General features: G+C 54.4%; 7 protein-coding genes across 7 annotated transcripts; 3 read left to right on the top strand and 4 right to left on the bottom strand.

Annotated features, from left to right (window-relative positions):
* Positions 1-1304: 1304 nt before the first annotated feature.
* Positions 1305-2930, top strand: PG985_013368 (6-phosphogluconate dehydrogenase (decarboxylating); the record flags this gene model as incomplete). The annotated part of the gene is made up of 2 exons (XM_066833134.1): positions 1305-1428; positions 1522-2930. 2 exons carry the CDS (start codon positions 1305-1307, stop codon positions 2928-2930), a joined length of 1533 nt encoding a protein of 510 aa, XP_066677874.1.
* Positions 2931-4887: 1957 nt separating this feature from the next.
* Positions 4888-7497, bottom strand: PG985_013367 (Transmembrane E3 ubiquitin-protein ligase 1; the record flags this gene model as incomplete). The annotated part of the gene is made up of 1 exon (XM_066833133.1): positions 4888-7497. One exon carries the CDS (start codon positions 7495-7497, stop codon positions 4888-4890), a length of 2610 nt encoding a protein of 869 aa, XP_066677873.1.
* A 605-nt stretch (positions 7498-8102) lies between these two features.
* On the top strand, positions 8103-8482 carry PG985_013366 (heat shock factor binding 1; the record flags this gene model as incomplete). The annotated part of the gene is made up of 3 exons (XM_066833132.1): positions 8103-8165; positions 8235-8325; positions 8394-8482. 3 exons carry the CDS (start codon positions 8103-8105, stop codon positions 8480-8482), a joined length of 243 nt encoding a protein of 80 aa, XP_066677872.1.
* Positions 8483-8732: 250 nt separating this feature from the next.
* Positions 8733-9912, bottom strand: PG985_013365 (Protein disulfide-isomerase erp38; the record flags this gene model as incomplete). Its single annotated transcript, XM_066833131.1, has 2 exons — positions 8733-9340; positions 9402-9912. The coding sequence occupies 2 exons, from the start codon at positions 9910-9912 to the stop codon at positions 8733-8735; spliced, it is 1119 nt and encodes a 372-aa protein (XP_066677871.1).
* A 625-nt stretch (positions 9913-10537) lies between these two features.
* On the top strand, positions 10538-11015 carry PG985_013364 (40S ribosomal protein uS14). The gene is made up of 3 exons (XM_066833130.1): positions 10538-10645; positions 10772-10871; positions 10970-11015. Exons 1-3 carry the CDS (start codon positions 10584-10586, stop codon positions 10976-10978), a joined length of 171 nt encoding a protein of 56 aa, XP_066677870.1. The 5' UTR covers positions 10538-10583; the 3' UTR covers positions 10979-11015.
* Positions 11016-11762: 747 nt separating this feature from the next.
* On the bottom strand, positions 11763-12793 carry PG985_013363 (uncharacterized protein; the record flags this gene model as incomplete). Its single annotated transcript, XM_066833129.1, has 3 exons — positions 11763-11935; positions 12074-12404; positions 12482-12793. The coding sequence occupies 3 exons, from the start codon at positions 12791-12793 to the stop codon at positions 11763-11765; spliced, it is 816 nt and encodes a 271-aa protein (XP_066677869.1).
* A 2268-nt stretch (positions 12794-15061) lies between these two features.
* Positions 15062-16396, bottom strand: PG985_013362 (uncharacterized protein; the record flags this gene model as incomplete). The annotated part of the gene is made up of 1 exon (XM_066833128.1): positions 15062-16396. One exon carries the CDS (start codon positions 16394-16396, stop codon positions 15062-15064), a length of 1335 nt encoding a protein of 444 aa, XP_066677868.1.
* Between the last annotated feature and the right edge of the window lie 726 nt (positions 16397-17122).

Here is a 17122-nt window from a genome sequence, read left to right as displayed (position 1 = left end):
AAGCTATTGTTCCATATCAATGGAAACCAACTAGGCCTCATGAGCTCATACACACATTTTTTATTCATTTGAAAAACGGGTTATGATGGATAAGCGGTTGTATACAATTCAATCTGTTTATTCTTCCTGTCTCGCTGATAATGGGCAAAACACAGCTTATTTCTGCGGCCGCTGGGCAGTTGCCAGAACGAGAATAGAAAAAAGAGGGGAAAGAGGACTAGAAAAATATGCTTCTCGCTAGAACACATTCTACTGTATGGGCTCTCTCCACAGGATGAACTGATTTCACGTCTTGCGTGCGCAGACGAGGCAGACCAACCGACGAGTTCTCCATACATCCACACTCGAAAAATAAGCATCGCCGCCGAGAGGCCACAAAGCAGACCCGTGACCGCTCCCGTAGCTACACCCCGGCTGCCCGGATGCCGTGCCGGCGCCCGTCTCGGCTACTTGGATCCGACATGTCCTCACTCTTTCTCGAGCCCCACGTCGCCGTGTCCAATGCCATGTCAGCAAAAGCAGCCAGCAGCAATGCTGTTGGGGGATTTTTCAATGCACTGCGCTAAAGTGCAAGCGTCGCTCCTCCTGGCTCCTTTCCCCAGCGCCATGCCACGAGGCCACCAGGAGACGCACACACTACTGCACACACCTCTATTATGGCCTTACGCCAAGTATATAATCCCCAACATTATGGCAGACCCTCCATGTGAGTTGTTTGACACCTAGCTCACTGCGGAATGGCCTCTCGCTCCAGCTTCTGCGAGCTGCGGACTAACGGTGCTGGCATTTGTCAACGTCAGCCGCTTGCAAGCGGGGCCCGCATTAACATCGTAACATGGCGAAGCCGGAACTCCAGGATGCTTCTTCCGGAAACGCGAAAGGACCGAATCATCTGGCAAATGGCCATGCGATTTCTCTGGGAAATGCGGCCGCATCAACGAGGAGCAGAAAGGAGCGAGCCTCCTGATGGGTAACTCCCCCGTCCGGATTTATAAGAAAAGGGTGGGCAAGTCTGAACTGTGCACACTTTAGGGCGACCCTCTTGACGTCAGGAGTCTAGACTGCTCCGTCACAGCCAGCGATCCTACGTAACATCCGACGAAGAAACAGGTAGACGAATGATCGAATAATTACCAATACAATATACGTAGTATAAAATATGAACCCCTTTGAGTTGCTTGACTAGTCACGTCTTTTGCATTTTCTGTATTTTCAAAATTAGTTTTGGTTGGATATCTTTTAAAACCACCCATTTACCAATTAAGAAACCTTGTAATTCGGAGAGAGCTCTTCACATCATCACCATGGCTGGCAATAATTCTGGGTTGGACGTGAAGAAGCTGGGGATGTTCGGAGTAGGAAGCATGGGCGCGATGATGTCGCTTCTGTATGCCGAGAAAGGAGCCGAGGTGCATTTCTTCGACCCAAGTAAGCCTCGCCTTCCCTTCTGGTTGAGATGCGGACAAGAGAGAGTAAAAGGGGTGCTGCCATCGGTACCACGAGGCTAACAACATCAACCAGGCCAGGCGAACATGGACGCGCTGGCGAAGCAGGCCAAGAACATCAAGATGGACAGGATGGTGGTGCCGGAAAAGAGCTACGAGGCCGTCTGTAAGGCCATCGAGACCAAGGGCGAGCCCAAGGTCTTCGTGTTCAGCACGCCCCACGGCGAGCCCGCGGACAAGTGCGTTGAGGGCCTCAAGCCCTACCTCAAGAAGGGTGACATCATCGTCGACTGTGGCAACGAGCACTGGACCAACACGGAGCGGAGGCAAAGGGACCTCGAGCCCAAGGGCATCCACTACATCGGGTGCGGCGTCTCGGGCGGCTATCAGGCCGCCCGTGCGGGGCCCTCCATGTCGCCCGGCGGTAAGCCCGAGGCGCTGAAGCAGATGATGCCCTTCTTCCAGAAGGTGGCAGCCAAGGACAGCAAGGGGCGTCCCTGCGTGACGCCCGTCGGCCCCAGAGGCAGCGGCCATTACGTCAAGATGGTCCATAACGGCATCGAGCAGGGCATGATGTCGGTACTGGCCGAGGCGTGGCTGATGATGTCCAGGGGTCTGGGTCTCCGCAACGACGAGATCCGCGACGTCTTCAAGGCGTGGGACGCCTCAGGCCCGCTTTCGGGCTGCTTCCTTGTCGCCATTGGCGTCGACGTGGAGAGTGCCAAGGGCAAGGATGGGAAGTACGTGCTCGACTCGGTACGTGATAAGGTCGTGCAGGACGTGGACGAGGAGGAAGGGACGGGCACATGGACCTGCGAACAGGCCGTCATGCTGCACGTACCCTGCTCCTCCATCCTGGCGGCGCACCTGTTCCGCTGCGCGTCCGCGGACCTGGGCCGGCGGAAGAAGAACAAGAAGTCGGCGGGCGGCGGCATCGAGCCCAAGTCGCTGTCGGTGGCCTCGAAGCAGAAGTTCCTCGAGCAGCTGCACATGGCGACGTACTTCTGCTTCCTGACGTGCTTCGCGCAGGGGCTGGACCTGATCCGGGCCAAGGACAAGAAGGAGAAGTGGGGGCTGGACTACCGCAACGTGCTGCAGCTCTGGCGCGGCGGCTGCATCATCCGGGCCGAGCACATCACCGACATCGTGCTGGAGCGGGCGTACGCGCGCCCCGACCACGACGTCGACGACGTGCTGGGCAACCCCGAGGTGGCGCGCGAGCTGACGCAGAACTACCCGGCCCTCAAGAGCGTCGTGCTGCAGGCGCTCGAGGCCGACGGCTTCGTCCCCAGCATGAGCCAGTGCCTCGAGTACTACAAGTACGAGACCTCGACCGCCCTGCCCACCCAGTTCATGGAGGCCCAGCTCGACTACTTCGGCCAGCACATGTTCGACCGCCAGGACGACCCCGTCGGCGGCCCGACCAAGGGGCAGCACCACCACGAGTGGAAGCCGGCTACGGGGTCGTCGGATAACAGGAGATAAAGCGTCAATTAGGCCACGGAAGCACGGATATTCCTTTGGACAAATTTTGTCTTTTGATACCCATCATGGTGTATGGCGTCAACTTGTACCTAGTTTAATGGGCTATTGAAATAATGATACACGATCTGTCTACAAAATTGCTCTGAACTGATTCAGCATGAGAGGAAGTCAGTCTGAAGTGAGATATGTTATGGAATGACGGGAGATAACCACCAAAGACTCATCGTCAGTCAGCCTGACTATCCAGCATGAAGAAATCCTGCATGCTCGATTTTTCCTGTTGTTGTACGAGGGTAACTTTGGACATGAGGCGGACCCGAGAAAAAAGTTGCCCACCAAGGTTCAACCTCGTGATAATCAAGAAGCCGCTGAAAGGATCTTTTCAACGCCAACACTCGGCAGCCGGGGTTGAACAGGTGCTATTACGTTATTATGGCAGAGCCCAGCACGTAGCTACTGGGCTAAGCCTGCCAAAGTTATGGAACGGGTAGGAAATTATACACATCTGAGTCACTATCTCTACGCAAATTGGAGCAGTTTGGAGTAGATTGGGAAGGCTTCCGGGAGGAAGCAGGAACGCAGAGTTGGAGCCTAAGGATTTGACAATTGAAGTTCGTTTGCAACTCAGTTATCACTTTCAAATCAGTCAGGTAAGGCACAAGTAGATACCAAATCAATCTGGAAATGTCTCATGAACAACCTGAGGTGTTAGGTGAAGGTTGGGTGTAAGTCGAGTAGGTGCCGTGTCGAGCAAGTGCCAAACCCTGGTTCCTGCCTGAGTTTTTGCTTCCAGGCCCATTGGATAGCGGGTACCTGCAGTAAAAATCAGTTTCTGCTCAGGCACCTTTGGGCACCTTGAGGGTCAACGCCCCACCAGCAAATTGAATGGATGGGATTGGCTGATCCGCAGACTGCTCGGACCCACCCAGCCTGGATTCTCACTCTATAAATTCCTTCCCTCCCTCCCTCCATTTCGATTTCCTTTTCTCTTTTCTTCTTCATGTCGACAATACTCTAAAGAATCATTTCTATAGTGTTTGTCCCAATCTCTGTTTTCTCCAAAACAGCTACAGATCCGACCCTGGTTGATGATTCCTATCCCCGCCACTCAAGAGTGAAGCCTTTTCTCAAAAGGTGGTCGTTCTCGACTGCTCCCACTTTCGCACTGCCCGCAAGGGCGGCGGCCGTAAAACAGCTGTATAGAAAGTATTTGATGATCTCGACCCCGATTTGCTGCGGTCTGCCTTTGGGCGCGCGGCCGGGGTGGGTGGTGGTGGACGTCTGACAGGCTGTCTTCTTTTTTATCTTTTTCATTGCTCGCTGGGGTTCGTCCTCGGCCGCGAAGAAGAAGCCATTCTTTGCTCGACGTGAGATGTTGACCTCCATGTTGCACATTTTACCCATGCTCGTGCTGTTGCTGCCGATTTATCTTCGAATGGAAAATCCAAACACCTAGAATCGGCCAGCATCTGATGAGATATCACCTGCGTAGCACTCGCAATGGCAAGCGCGTACTGCTTGTCGAATTTCTGCTTTCTTTTTTTGCGAGGCTTGGATTGGAGCCTTTCCACAGTCATTACCCATCCCTCCATCTCACGACCAGATAATTCCGTAGGTTCTTGTTCTGTTTGGCTTCCCTTGCCTCATGAAAATTCAGCCAGCCTTGTGTTCATGACCGGCTTCCATGTCTACAAAACGTCGAGCCTGATGGCAAATGCGACCTGACGCAATTGCCAAAGCGAGAGAAGCAAATTTTGCCTTGCAGCGTCATGAAGGGGCATGCGCCTAGTTGAACCAACAAGTCATCAGGTAATTCACTTCACGCCATGTAGATGTTGTATACAATTATTTCAATTCCATTTCCGCTAGCTGGTTAAGTAAGTATTTCGTTATGTAAATGAGGTGAGGTGGCATCCCCATCTATCCCCAAGTTTTGGATATCTATCTGCCTGTCTATCTACAACGGCGGCAGCTCCTCGCGACAGATGGGACACTGCAGCCGGAACCGCATCCACCCCTCGAGACATTCCGAGTGGAAGATGTGCCGGCACGGCGTGACCATGTAAACCCTCCTGGCGAAAACGCCTGCCACCCCTCCCACGGTCGCGGGATCCGCCTCGCCAGCCTTGACGACAGGGACCTCGAGAACCTCGCGACAGATGGCGCAGTCGATAACGTGAATCTTAGTCGCTTGTTTCCCGCCTGCGCCGCTGCCGCTGTTCCCATCTCCGCTCTTCCTCCGCTCAAGCGACGGGCTTCCGGGGGCCGACACCGAAACGAGCCCGATGGGCAGGCCGCCGCTCTCGACGTTGTCCTCGCGCAGGATGGGGTGGTACTCCCAGGCCTCGGGCATCCAGTCCTTGGGCAGCCCGAAGCGGGGGCCCAGCACGTTCTGGCCCACGAGGATCCAGATCTGGACCCAGAGCCAGCCGGCGAGGACGGTGAAGGCGGTCCAGTCGGGCTCGGCGAACGCGAAGTTGTCGTTGACCGTGTAGAAGTAGGAGATGGGCAGGAGCCGCAGCACGCTCTGGCCCACGACGAAGCGCCACGAGAAGGCGCGCCGGCAGTTGCGGTAGATGTTGCGGTAGATCTGGGGCACCCAGAGGGAGAGGTAGGTAAAGGCGAGCAGGTTAAAGTAGGTAGTGCGAATGTGCGGCCGCCAGGTGATCGCAGCAAGTGACAGGAATAAGATGCCAATCCCGATCAGAATGAACCGGCCAAAGATGGTGCTCACTGTTGGACCTGCTGGTGGGGCGGGAGTCGGGTTAGCAGCGGTCGCAGGAGTAGGTAACCCGGCTGCCGTCGTGCCGCTCGTAACCTCTTCAATCTCGGCGTCAATGTCTTGGTCAGACGGGATGATAATAGGCGGCGAGGGTGGCCTTGGGTTTGCGCGCCGGGCGGCGGTGGATAGAATAGTATTCGGAACAGCGTCTCCGTTCGCGTTGGGTGGTGTAGTCGTGGTGGTATTCACCGGCGTCTCAGGAGGCCTCGGTGTATTTGCGGCAGAGATGCGCTGCCTCTCTCTTTCCTGCCGCCTCCATTCGGGCTCCTGAACTTTGAATATCTCGACAAGAAAGGCGACGGATACGATCATGGACAAAAACGATGCGACAGTGACAACCAACGATGGCAGCATCGTAGTCGATGCCGACAGACTCCAAGCGGAGGACCCAAGAAAGGTGATGCCGTCCGCTAGCAGTATAATGCTCGCGGTATAGAAACTGACACGACCCAAGGTCGATGGTGTCGAAGTCTCTTTGATCTGCATCTTGAGCAGCTGGACCTGGCAAAAGATGACGAAAGCGAAGCCCAGCAGCCAGGTGCTCACGCTATGTAGCCAAAACTCCTGCTTCCAACCAACAAGGTGCAGCCCGTCTGCTGGCGGATACTCGGGAGGTCCCCTTGTCTCGAGGAAGTAGGCGCAATCAGGCGAATAGACGACGGCAGACATCTGAAGCTTGGGGTGGCGCTGCTGGGGGGCTCCCCGGGGGAAGCGGAGCTCGTATTCCAGATCCGCGATCGCCTGTGCCGTATCCTCGGGACCGGTGAGCGTGGGATCAACCTGCAAAATGTCCTTGTCCGGCGGGTGAATCTGGATGTACATTATATACTCGCAATGAGGTGCCGGAGTCCACCCTTCCCCCGGAGAGTCGATGCTTGCCGCCCAGGGGTTCGTGGGGTCACTAAATGTGCGCTTTTCCTTCCTTTGCAGCACTTCGTCCAGAGTCCTGTTCAGCAGAGATTTACTAGATTCGTAGAAGTCCTGCCGCGTCGTCAGGTGCGGCAGGCCGAAGATGCCCGCAAACTTCTCGCTGGTCGTCGTCAAAAGCAATGCTCCCTGCCGGGGCCAGTGCACACCATGCAACCGCATGTCGAAGGTGGCGCCCGTGCCTTCGTCGTCGTCTATCGTGACCGTGGCTGAAACCTCGCGCGCAACCACCTCGGCCGGCATAAGTCCTTTGGATTTTGGCGTTTCCGGCTCTGTGCCCGCATCCTCCTCGTCTTCGATCCGCAGCATCATCTTGCCCTCGCTTCCCGTGGCGTTGCGGAGCCAGTCGGCCTGGCGGCCCACCCACTCGATATTCGGCGTCATGGCCGTTAGGTTGTAGTTCGAATGGTCCCGGTACACCGAAGCATTCCGCCGGACCCAGGGCCCCTTGACCACGCCCGAGACATTCTGCCAGACGGGCGACTGGGATCCCGGGTCGCCGACGGCGTTGTGGCTCCACGCCTCGCAGCGGCTCTTGAACCGGCCTAGGTCGTCCCACGCCAGCCCGTCCTCCTTTCGGAACCCCGTCAGGTTGAGGTAGCCCGTCGGGAGCGTGATGTTGCCGCCGTTTTCGAGGTCGGGCGGCGGGGGCGGCGGGTCGTCGAGGTGTAGGTGGGGGGCGAAGGCGCCCCAGTCCGTCGTGTTCAGGACGCCGTGCGCATGGCGCTGGCGCGCGAGCCGGGCGCGGGTCAGGGAGGGCGCGGCGACGAAGCCGGGGCCGTTTTCGGGGCTCGTGGCGACCCAGAAGAGGAGGATGACGAGGAAGATAACGCGGGCATTGTCTTGCGGAGGAGGCATGGCCACACGGAGGGGAGGGGGGGAGTAGGATTACCGGGTGGTGGGCATCGTAGCTCCCTCGGAAAGAAAGGAAGAATATGTGGCGCCTAGGTCGAGGGGATCTGGGGAGTAGTAACTCGTCCTAGCAGACTATAACGCAATATCTCTTAGGAATTAGATATGCTGTGAGCACTTCAACGATAGGACCAGGCGGTTGTGTCGCGTGGTGTACCTCAAGTTTGCTAATGGGGGCCCTATGAGCTGCAGCTCAGTAAGTGAAGTCACCGGCTTGTCGGTGCACTTGCCCGAGCTAGAAACCACCCCCGACCCACCCCAATCTTCAGGGGTCTCGCAGCGGCTAACACTGAGCAGCAGCAGGGGTTTTAAGAGCAAGCAGGCGCATACTTGTACAGATCCAGCGTCCCGCTCGCGTCTTCGGTTGTTCAATCGATTGCGCACTCTCTCGAAAGTAACATAGCACCCCATCCAAGTCAGTCACCTGCGAAGCGACACGCGACCACCTACCAACATAACAAGCGAAAATTGCGCAACAATTGAAGAAGACCAAGAACCGGCTGCACACATAACCACTCTGTCCAATACCCACGCCCTGCGATTGCGCAAAGATGTCGTCCAAGAAGCCTGAGCCCAACAACACCAGCGCTGCAAACACCAACAAAGACGGAACTGTACGTCATGTCATGACTTGTGCAAACCAGCGCTTTTGGAACCAGATGCTTACGAGAGACTCTATGTAGCCTTCCGATGAGTTGACTGTTGTAGTCGAGGAATTGCTCAACTCCCTATCCAATAAGTTCGCCGGTGTCTCCAGCGAGATATTCGCAAAGAGTATGGACTCCCCACCCACGTGCCAGACGATTGCTGCAATTTATGGGTTCTAATGCGCATCATTATAGTGGACGAGATGTCGCGAAGATTGGATAACCTCGAATCCGCACTAAAAGCCAACCAAGCAAGCGATTCGGCCTCATCATCAAAACCCTGAGTCGCTAAACACACTCATTACAACCGACCTAATTAAGGGGCACACTACAGGAGGGCGGGCTACCAACGGGGCGTTGGGGAGTTTGGATCACGGGCGATTGCTTTGTGTGTTTAGAATGCGGTACATATGGATATGATCTTATTGTATTGGCTTTGTGTCAAGAATAGGCATCACCATGCCTAATGCATTTCTCGTCATCATCGTATCGTCAAAGGGGTGTGCAGTCACTCGTGAGTGTTTTGACCCTTGTTTACAACTCGTCCTTCTCGCCAGTGACCTTCTCGGCCACATCCTTGAGGAACTGGCGCAGGACGTTGGTCTTGCTCTGGAGCTCATCGGCCTTGGCCGGGGCCAAGCCTCCCTTCTTGAGGATACCATCCAGGCGGGCAAGCTCCTTGGCGACATAGGTGTCGCTCTTGGACAGCTTGTCGAAGACGCGGACATAATAATCGGCGTACTTGTACTGAGCATCCTTGGAGAGACCAGCGGCAGCCTTCTTAGCCTCCTCGGACAGGTCGGCCAGCGCAGCACCACCGGCAGCGAACTTCATGGCAATCTCGTTCATGAGACCAATGGTACCAGCAGTGGCATCGAGGCCGCCGCCAGGAACACGGTGCGTGCCGGTCTTCTCGTTGAGGAAGGCGACGAGGTCGGCCTCGGATCGGCCACCGTTGTAGGCCTCGCCATCCTTGGAGCCGGCAGGGAAGTACTTGATGGTGGGGTACGAGGTAACGCCCTGCTCGGAAGCGGTAGCCTTGCTGTTCTCAGCCTCGGCATCAACCTTGGCAACAACCACGTTGGTCTCGAGGATGAAGTCCTCGGCCAGGGTCTCCCAGGTGGGAGCCAGGCTCTTGCAGTCTATCAATATAATTAGCATAAAGACGAGGAAGCGATCCAGAAATAATGAGGTTGCACGTACGACCGCACCAGGGAGCAGTGAAAGCAACAAGGACGTTCTTCTCGCTGCCAATGATCTCCTTGAAAGTGGCATCCGTCAACATGTTAACCTGGCTGGGCATCTCCAATTTTCTCTTGGCCTTGACGCCGGTCTTGTCGGTGATGAACTTGGTCAAGCTCTCCAGGTCGCGTCCGCCATTGTAGTCTTCGGGCTTGTCGCTCTTTCCATCGAAGAACTTGAGAGTAGGGAAACCCTGAACACCAAATCGCTTGCCGAGGGACTTCTCAGCATCGGCATCGACCTTGGCAATCTGGACGTCCTTGGAGGCGGCAAAGACGCCAGCAAGCTCTTCGTAGACGGGAGCGAGGTTCTTGCAGTGGCCGCACCACGGCGCGAAGAACTCGACCAATGTGGGCTTGCCCGACTTCAGGACGACCTTGTCGAAGTTGTCGGGGATGAGGTCAAGGACAGCAGACTTGGCTGCTACGGCGGCAGCGAGGCCAGAGAGCACGAGGCTCTTGAGGAGGACCATCTTGATGCAAAGGTCACAAAAGGGCCGATGAATTGATATGTCAGGGAGATTGGTTCAGAAGTATCGAAATGAGAAAAAACCACGTCTAAAAGCGCGGGGTGCTGCAGCAGGTATATAGAAAAAGAGCCGGCTCTGTTACAAATGCTGAGAAATGGACATGCAGTGATGGCGGCAGACCCTCTTGGAGGCAAGCTGTCAACTTGCTGGGCCCAAGCTCCCGAGCTCTTGAATGGATGACGACCCGGCCCCTTGCAAGCAGTGGCGTTGCTCCAGGTGGCGGGCAACATTCATCAATCCGATTCAACCAAACGGCCCAGCTGCCCAGGGGGCTGGGGTGGGGTTACCTTGATAAGATAAGGTCGTCCATCAGAAATCTGCACAGCCATAGGGATGTATCTGCCAATATCCCCTCTAGCCACACCTACCAAAAGCCCCCCACCAGCACCAGCCCCTGTCCGCAAAAGCACTGACCCAGGCACTTGGCGTGGTGGCTTCCCACAACCCAATTTTGCAAAAAAAGGCCATTTGCGCGAACATTTCGACTTTCCACTCCCGATCTACAATCGACGACCGACGCCCAACGCCAGACACCTCGCCAACCCGCAACCGTACAATTCCGCCCAGAGCAAGCTCAGTCTACGTGACCAGCTGCATCACCAACAACCGCCAACATGTCTCACGAAACCGTTTGGAACTCTCGTCCCCGCACCTACGGCAAGGGCGCCCGTGCCTGGTACGTTCCCCGTTGTTAGAGGGAGGAGGATGATTATGTCAAAAATTCAAGAATGGACTGGACGATGGGGGAACGGTGTCATGATAAGAAGGAAACCTCGTACTAACCTATCCTTCTTCACTATAGCCGTGTCTGCACCCACAAGGCTGGTCTGATCCGCAAGTACGGCCTCAACATCTGCCGTCAGTGCTTCCGTGAGAAGGCTGCCGACATTGGCTTTGTCAAGGTACGAATTGAGTCGAGCCGCGAGACACCATCGCGCATCGTCCCTCGGTGCACGAGGGAAATCGAAAGAACACGCCGGAATACTAACATCCTGGACAGCACCGTTAAACAACCAAACAAAGACCAACATGTCTTTTACTCGTCCCATTCCATCGTCTCTCTTGCATCTAGTCATCTACGACACGAACAACGTTCGCGGATATGGAGTTGGTCGGTTTCTGATCTCGCAAGGGGAATAAAAAGGGCTCTACGGTTACCCCTGGTGCATTCACCCTACAAATACTGGACGGGTTGTTGGGCTTCGTGGAATGGAATAGCCAAGACTGCGATAGAGTCAAGCTAGTACACCACGACAATGCATATGGATTTTTGATGACAACCTACCATCATACGATTTTCTCTCGAGTCTCGAGCCGCGCTCGGTGGGAATGATATATGTGAAAGACTGGGTGTCGGCCATGACAGGAGGCACGTTGCTTAGGCTTCGTTATCGTACGTATCTGAGAGATTGATGAGGTTATCCACCCGAGAGTCTCGACACTCGTCGCAATTGTGAAAATGGCCATGGTTTCGCCTATTTCTTGGCAAGTTCCATTCAATTCTGAGCTACCAGTCATATCAAAGTGGCTGTATCGAATTGCATGTCTGTCACTCCTTCATATCATCCTAATCAGCTGTAACAGGGAGCCAATTAGATGGGTAACAGCATGTGTCTCGCTCTCTTTTGAGAACGCTGAAGCGACTGGTTCCAATGCCATCATCAACTTCAGCTCAGTATATGCCATCAGTCTCCACCTAGATCTGACAGTAAACGCAAGCAACTACCGCACTATTGTCGTACAGTAACCATAGCAATGCCACTTGCTGTCCCAAAGAAACACAAATGCCAACTTCAGAACTTGATCAACTTGTCTCCACTAACAACGTTCTGGATTCCACGTTGCACTTTCTCGAAGCGGGTGAAGCCACAGGATTCACTCTCGAGGTGGTTGATGATGGCCGCCAGCGACTTGAACTCCTTGCCGCAGCTGCCGCGATTGGGGCAATGATACAGGGCTTGCTGATCTACAATCAGTGTTCAATGGTGTCAGTCATGTCTATACATGCCATACTGTCGAAGTTCCCTCTCGCGTCTGCTCTTCGGATGACTGTCCTTGGACTAACCATGCTCAGCAGCAAGAAGAAGGATAGGCAAAGACTTACGGATCGGAGAGTTCAGGTGCTGATTTAGTCCGTGCAGCGAGCTGAAGACCCGGTGGCAGAGGTAACACTCGTAGCCGCCGCGGTACGGGTTATACGACTGGTCGTTGGCTTCGTACTTGCTCGATCCGTGGTAGCCGATCAGGTTCTTGGTAAAGACGCCGCCTGTATCCTTGCTACGCACGAATTGGTACAGCGTGTCGCGGTTGGCTCCGGTAGCCGACGGGCAGGAGCCGGACTCGAGGTGGTGCGTCAGACCCGCAGCCGTGGCCCAGCAGTTCTTGCAGAAAGGACACTGGATGTTCTGGCCCTGGTGGACACGGGAGCGGAGATGCTATAGTTGGGGTTACAAGGGTTCTTATGTCAGATCAACACGTTGGATATTTGTCGGAGGGACCGATGGCTGCTAACCTGCATCAAGTTGTTGTAGTTCATGAACTCCCGGTTGCACTCCTCACAGTAGTTGTGAGCATCGTACTGGTGCTGGGTCAACTGTTCCTCGTCAGGCCAGGTGTCGCCGCAACGACAGCAAACAAACTCGAAGTGGTTCATGGCGTCCATGTGCTGGAAGCACGCCGTCTCAGACCCGAAGCAGCGAGAACATGTGTCGCACTCGAAGGCGGGCCATTGGTGTCCAGTCGAGTCGACATGGTTGTCCCGCGCCTCCCAGGTGGTGAAGGACTTCCCACATGTACCGCACTGGTAGTCATTGAAGAGCCCCATGTTGGCGTACAAACAAGACCCTTTGCTGGGTTTTCGAGGGCAACCAGACGAAGAAGACAATGTTTCCGATGGTGTTTCGGTTTCGTGATATCGAGCTTGCGTCGAGCAATTCAAGCACAAGCTCGAGAGGGGTTTGTGAGTAAGCACCTCGATGCAAAAATTAATCAAACCAGGTTTTCGTTTGTTTCAGCTCCATGAAGCGTTTGTCATAGCTGCCAAGTTTTCTACAATTTGATAGAACATTGCATGCAAGGTTCCTTCCCGAGGCATGCTATCTGCGTCTGCCCAACAGGTAAGGTACCTTATCTGTGACTGCAATTTATAATTAAGTACCTAATGATGAAGAGCGATACGGTAAACGACAGGCTGGAAAGAAGAATGACAAGTGTTCTCAGCAGGAATATTCAGTTTATTTTCGAGTTAGAGGATAGACCGTAGGCATCGCCAGTCTTGTCAAAAACTGTTGAGCATATTGAATCTTGGGTGTAATCTCATCTGGATTTCTCGTTTGCCATTTTCTTAGGAACTTTGCGGCAAGATTGATACTGTCTTTAGCATGAACCTCCCCAATCTCGTCGGCAAACAGCCAGCGTGACTGAGCTGGCTGATAGATCAGTGCATACATGTGTAGATAAATACGCCACTGAAGATACATATAAAGGTAACCCATCCTGTACCCGCCACTCTCTCTTTCTCAGGGCGCATTCGTAAAGACAACCTTAGACCAGTCATTCTACCCCCTCAAGGCCCCCCGGTGCCGATCGCCATCCCGTTCCATCCCGCAGCTACCCACCCAAAGCTTTCCCCCAATTTGTAGTCCATGGGCCTCGTAAATTCGGCCTTCCTTCTCTGACAGCAGCAGCCCCGACATCGCCTCAAAGCTTGGTGGCTCTTTGCCGACGATGAAAAGGACCGCACAATCCCCAGAAGGAAGCAGACTACCACGGCAACAACGAGGAGGGTATGGACAGGGCGCCACTCCGGAGACAGGGGCTCCAGAAACTCGGCGTCGATGGCTATGGGCGACCCGCCGTCCTGGAGTTGGTTGGGGCGGTTGGACCAGGCGCAGAAGTCTTCGCCTAGAGCCTCGTACCTGCTTTTGGTTATTGATCTAATAACGACCTTTTGGCTTCCTCTTTCTCTATTACAACGTTCGTGAAAATGACCTGATAAAATGCCATGAGTGGGGATGGAGGTGTAATTAAACATGCCCCAAAAAGGGGGGAATGGAGAGTGTTTGAGCAAGAGACTGGAAGCATGCTTGCCATCCGGCGTTTGGGTGTGTACTTACTCTTCACAGAGAGATGTAAGCCCAGAAAGTTTTGTATAATCGATCAAATCGCGCCTCGACACCGATGTTTTCTTGGAGTCCGCCTCGTCGGAGTCTTCGACTTGGTTTCCTATCTGGAGGGGCGCCATGGACCGAAGGAGTATGCTATATACTTTAAACGTATAGTGCAATTCTTTAGGCCAGGTAGTAAGTTCGTCGTCTCGCCTGCCGTTCTACCGAACAAGCAAGCCCTCAAAACCAGCGCGAAACCAATGAAAATAAAACGAAAATTAGATTAAGCAGCATCAGGATAGTCATGTTGAGGAGAAAGACATCATAATTCACGCTCGTTGTGGGGTACCCCATGGAAAGCGGGAGAGACGCACATATCGAATAATAGGGGGCTCAAGTATACACAGAAGCGAACACTTGCTGTCATCACGTCTTGGGTATAGTGGCAATGGTGATTCAATCTTCGGCCAAGGCGTAACGTTGCTGGGGCGTACCACACGCGAGATTGGCGGACCCTATCTCTCGCCGAAAACCGTTGCCGAGACCGAGTGCGTACAAAGTGCCACATGTCAACGTCCACGAGTCTAGGCCTGCCAATGTAAGCCAGATTGTTGCACTTCAGAACACGAGGGAGACACAGGCCGTGGTTTGGATTTATTGAGGTTTGTTTCATTTTTGTGTGGTTTCTGTCTGGCTTTCCTCATTGCAGACCTAAGTACAAGAGAAAAAGTCGCAGACAAGAATAGAGGGGAGATGACATGATGTCTAGGCTTCTTGAAGCCAAAAAATGTACACGAGAGTTCATCTCAAAATCAATGGTGGGTGTTGTACATCTATACATGTCATGGTCCATATACACATCATCTCAATAAAACTCCTTGCCTCCCATGCCCTCCGTCGTAGCAAGCCCACCAAGTCCGCTCGCTCCATCCCTCGTACAGATTAGGTATGTGTAAATTCGTGATACCAGTAGATCTCTTTTTGATTTACTGGATGATGCGGGTAATGATACCGGTGGCGACGGTGCGGCCACCCTCACGGACGTTGACACGCTGACCAGCCTCAATGGCAATGGGGTTGTGCAGGTGGGCAACCATCTCAACGTTGTCACCGGGCATGATCATGCGGCTCTTGTCCTCGGCGTCGTCGGGGAGGAAGAGCGCGCAAGACTCATCGGCAGTACGCAGGAACATCTGGGGGCGGTAGTTCTCGTGGAAACCGGTGTGACGGCCACCCTCGTCCTTGGTCAGAACGTAGAGAGAGATCATGAACTTGGTGTGGGCCTTGACGGTGCCGGGCTTGACGATGACCATACCACGGCGGACATCCTCGCGGCGGATACCACGGAGGAGAAGACCGGAGTTGTCACCAGCGCGGGACTCGTCGCAGGACTTCTTGAAGGTCTCGATATCGGTGACCTTGGTCTTGATGATCTCACCACCCTTGCCGACGAGCTCGACTTCGGAGTCCTTCTTAAGGAGACCACGCTCGACACGGCCCGAGGCAACGGTACCACGACCAGCAATGGAGAAGACATCCTCGACAGACATCAGGAAAGGCTTGTCCATATCACGCTCGGGCGTAGGGATCCACGAGTCGACGGCCTCGAGAAGCTGGTCGATCTTCTCCACACCGATCTCGGGTCGCTTGTTCTCCATGGCCATCAGGGCGGAACCCATGATGACGGGGGTCTCGTCACCCTCGAAGCCGTAGTGGCTCAGAAGCTCACGCATCTCCATCTCGACGAGCTCCAACATCTCGGGGTCATCAATGGCATCGACCTTGTTGACAAAGACGACAATCTTCTGGACACCGACCTGGCGGGCGAGCAGCAAATGCTCACGGGTCTGGGGCATCTGTCCATCGGAAGCGGCAACGACGATAATGGCACCGTCCATGTTGGCGGCACCAGTAATCATGTTCTTGATGTAATCGGCGTGACCAGGGCAGTCGACGTGGGAGTAGTGGCGGTTATCGGTGGAGTACTCGATGTGGGCAGTCGAGATGGTGATACCACGCTTGCGCTCCTCGGGGGCCTTGTCAATGGCGCCATACTCGAGGTAGCTGGCCATGCCCTTCTCGGCCTGTCGCTTGGTGATGGCGGCCGAGAGGGTAGTCTTTCCATGATCGACGTGACCAATGGTACCAATGTTCACGTGAGGCTTGGAGCGCTCATAGACGGCGTACGAGCGGTAGATGTTGAGGGCAGCAGAGACATTCTGCGACTTTATCGACTGCAGAGGGTTGGCAGTGCTGCCGGTTCTGAGAGAAAGGCGGGATGCGCGCAGGAAGGGCGCGAGGGTTCGGAAAGCGGCCGACATATTGAAAGACGGCAAGACCAATGGCACCCGAAACCAAGAAGATTAGAAAATGCGCCCGAAAAGGAGGGAGAGGAGTGGGTGGTGATGGGGTCAAACGTCGTTGACAATGGCGAATGGAATGAAAAAGAGACAGAATAGCTGCTTCCTACCTCTCGCCTGGAGATTGCCATGAAGCTCACACCTAAGAAATATTTTCGTAGTGCAACCCCCCGGCACCAGCCAATCATTCGACGCTAAGATAGCACCCAATTGGATTGGCTCCAATTGAGCTCTGCTGCCCCACCACAGCAGTCAATGATGGACTTGAAGCTTTAGCAACCCACCATTACTTGACGGGAGCCTGAGCTGGGTGAGTTGGATGACTCCCGTCTGAAGCCCATTCAACCGGGATAATATGTCGCATCGGGCAAGACCGAAGAGGGGTTACTTGTTATTCTCTTGGGCGTACCACATTTTGTTTGGTCTCTTCCATTGTAGCCTTAATACGAGCAACCAAATGCGAATCTGTACCCGACCGTCACATCGCTGCGTGTTGCCCGCAGATGACCACCAACCTACGCTGGCACCAACCTCATTTACCTACTTTCCTACGCCTACCGGATTCCATGACGATCTCCACCTACGCTTGTGTGTCCCGCTTTCGCTAGACTTCTTGTCTGCAATCCCGGTGCGCTCACAGGTTCAGGATTGGTCACTAGCCAGACTTCCACCGAGTTGTTTCAACTC

The sequence above is a fragment of the Apiospora marii genome (genome assembly GCF_038362585.1).
Source record: "Apiospora marii strain CBS 49790 chromosome Unknown utg000011l_segment0_segment0, whole genome shotgun sequence".
Taxonomy (NCBI): domain Eukaryota; kingdom Fungi; phylum Ascomycota; class Sordariomycetes; order Amphisphaeriales; family Apiosporaceae; genus Apiospora; species Apiospora marii.
The sequence above is the reverse complement of the archived record's forward strand: the minus strand, read 5'-3'. Positions and strand labels throughout refer to the sequence as shown.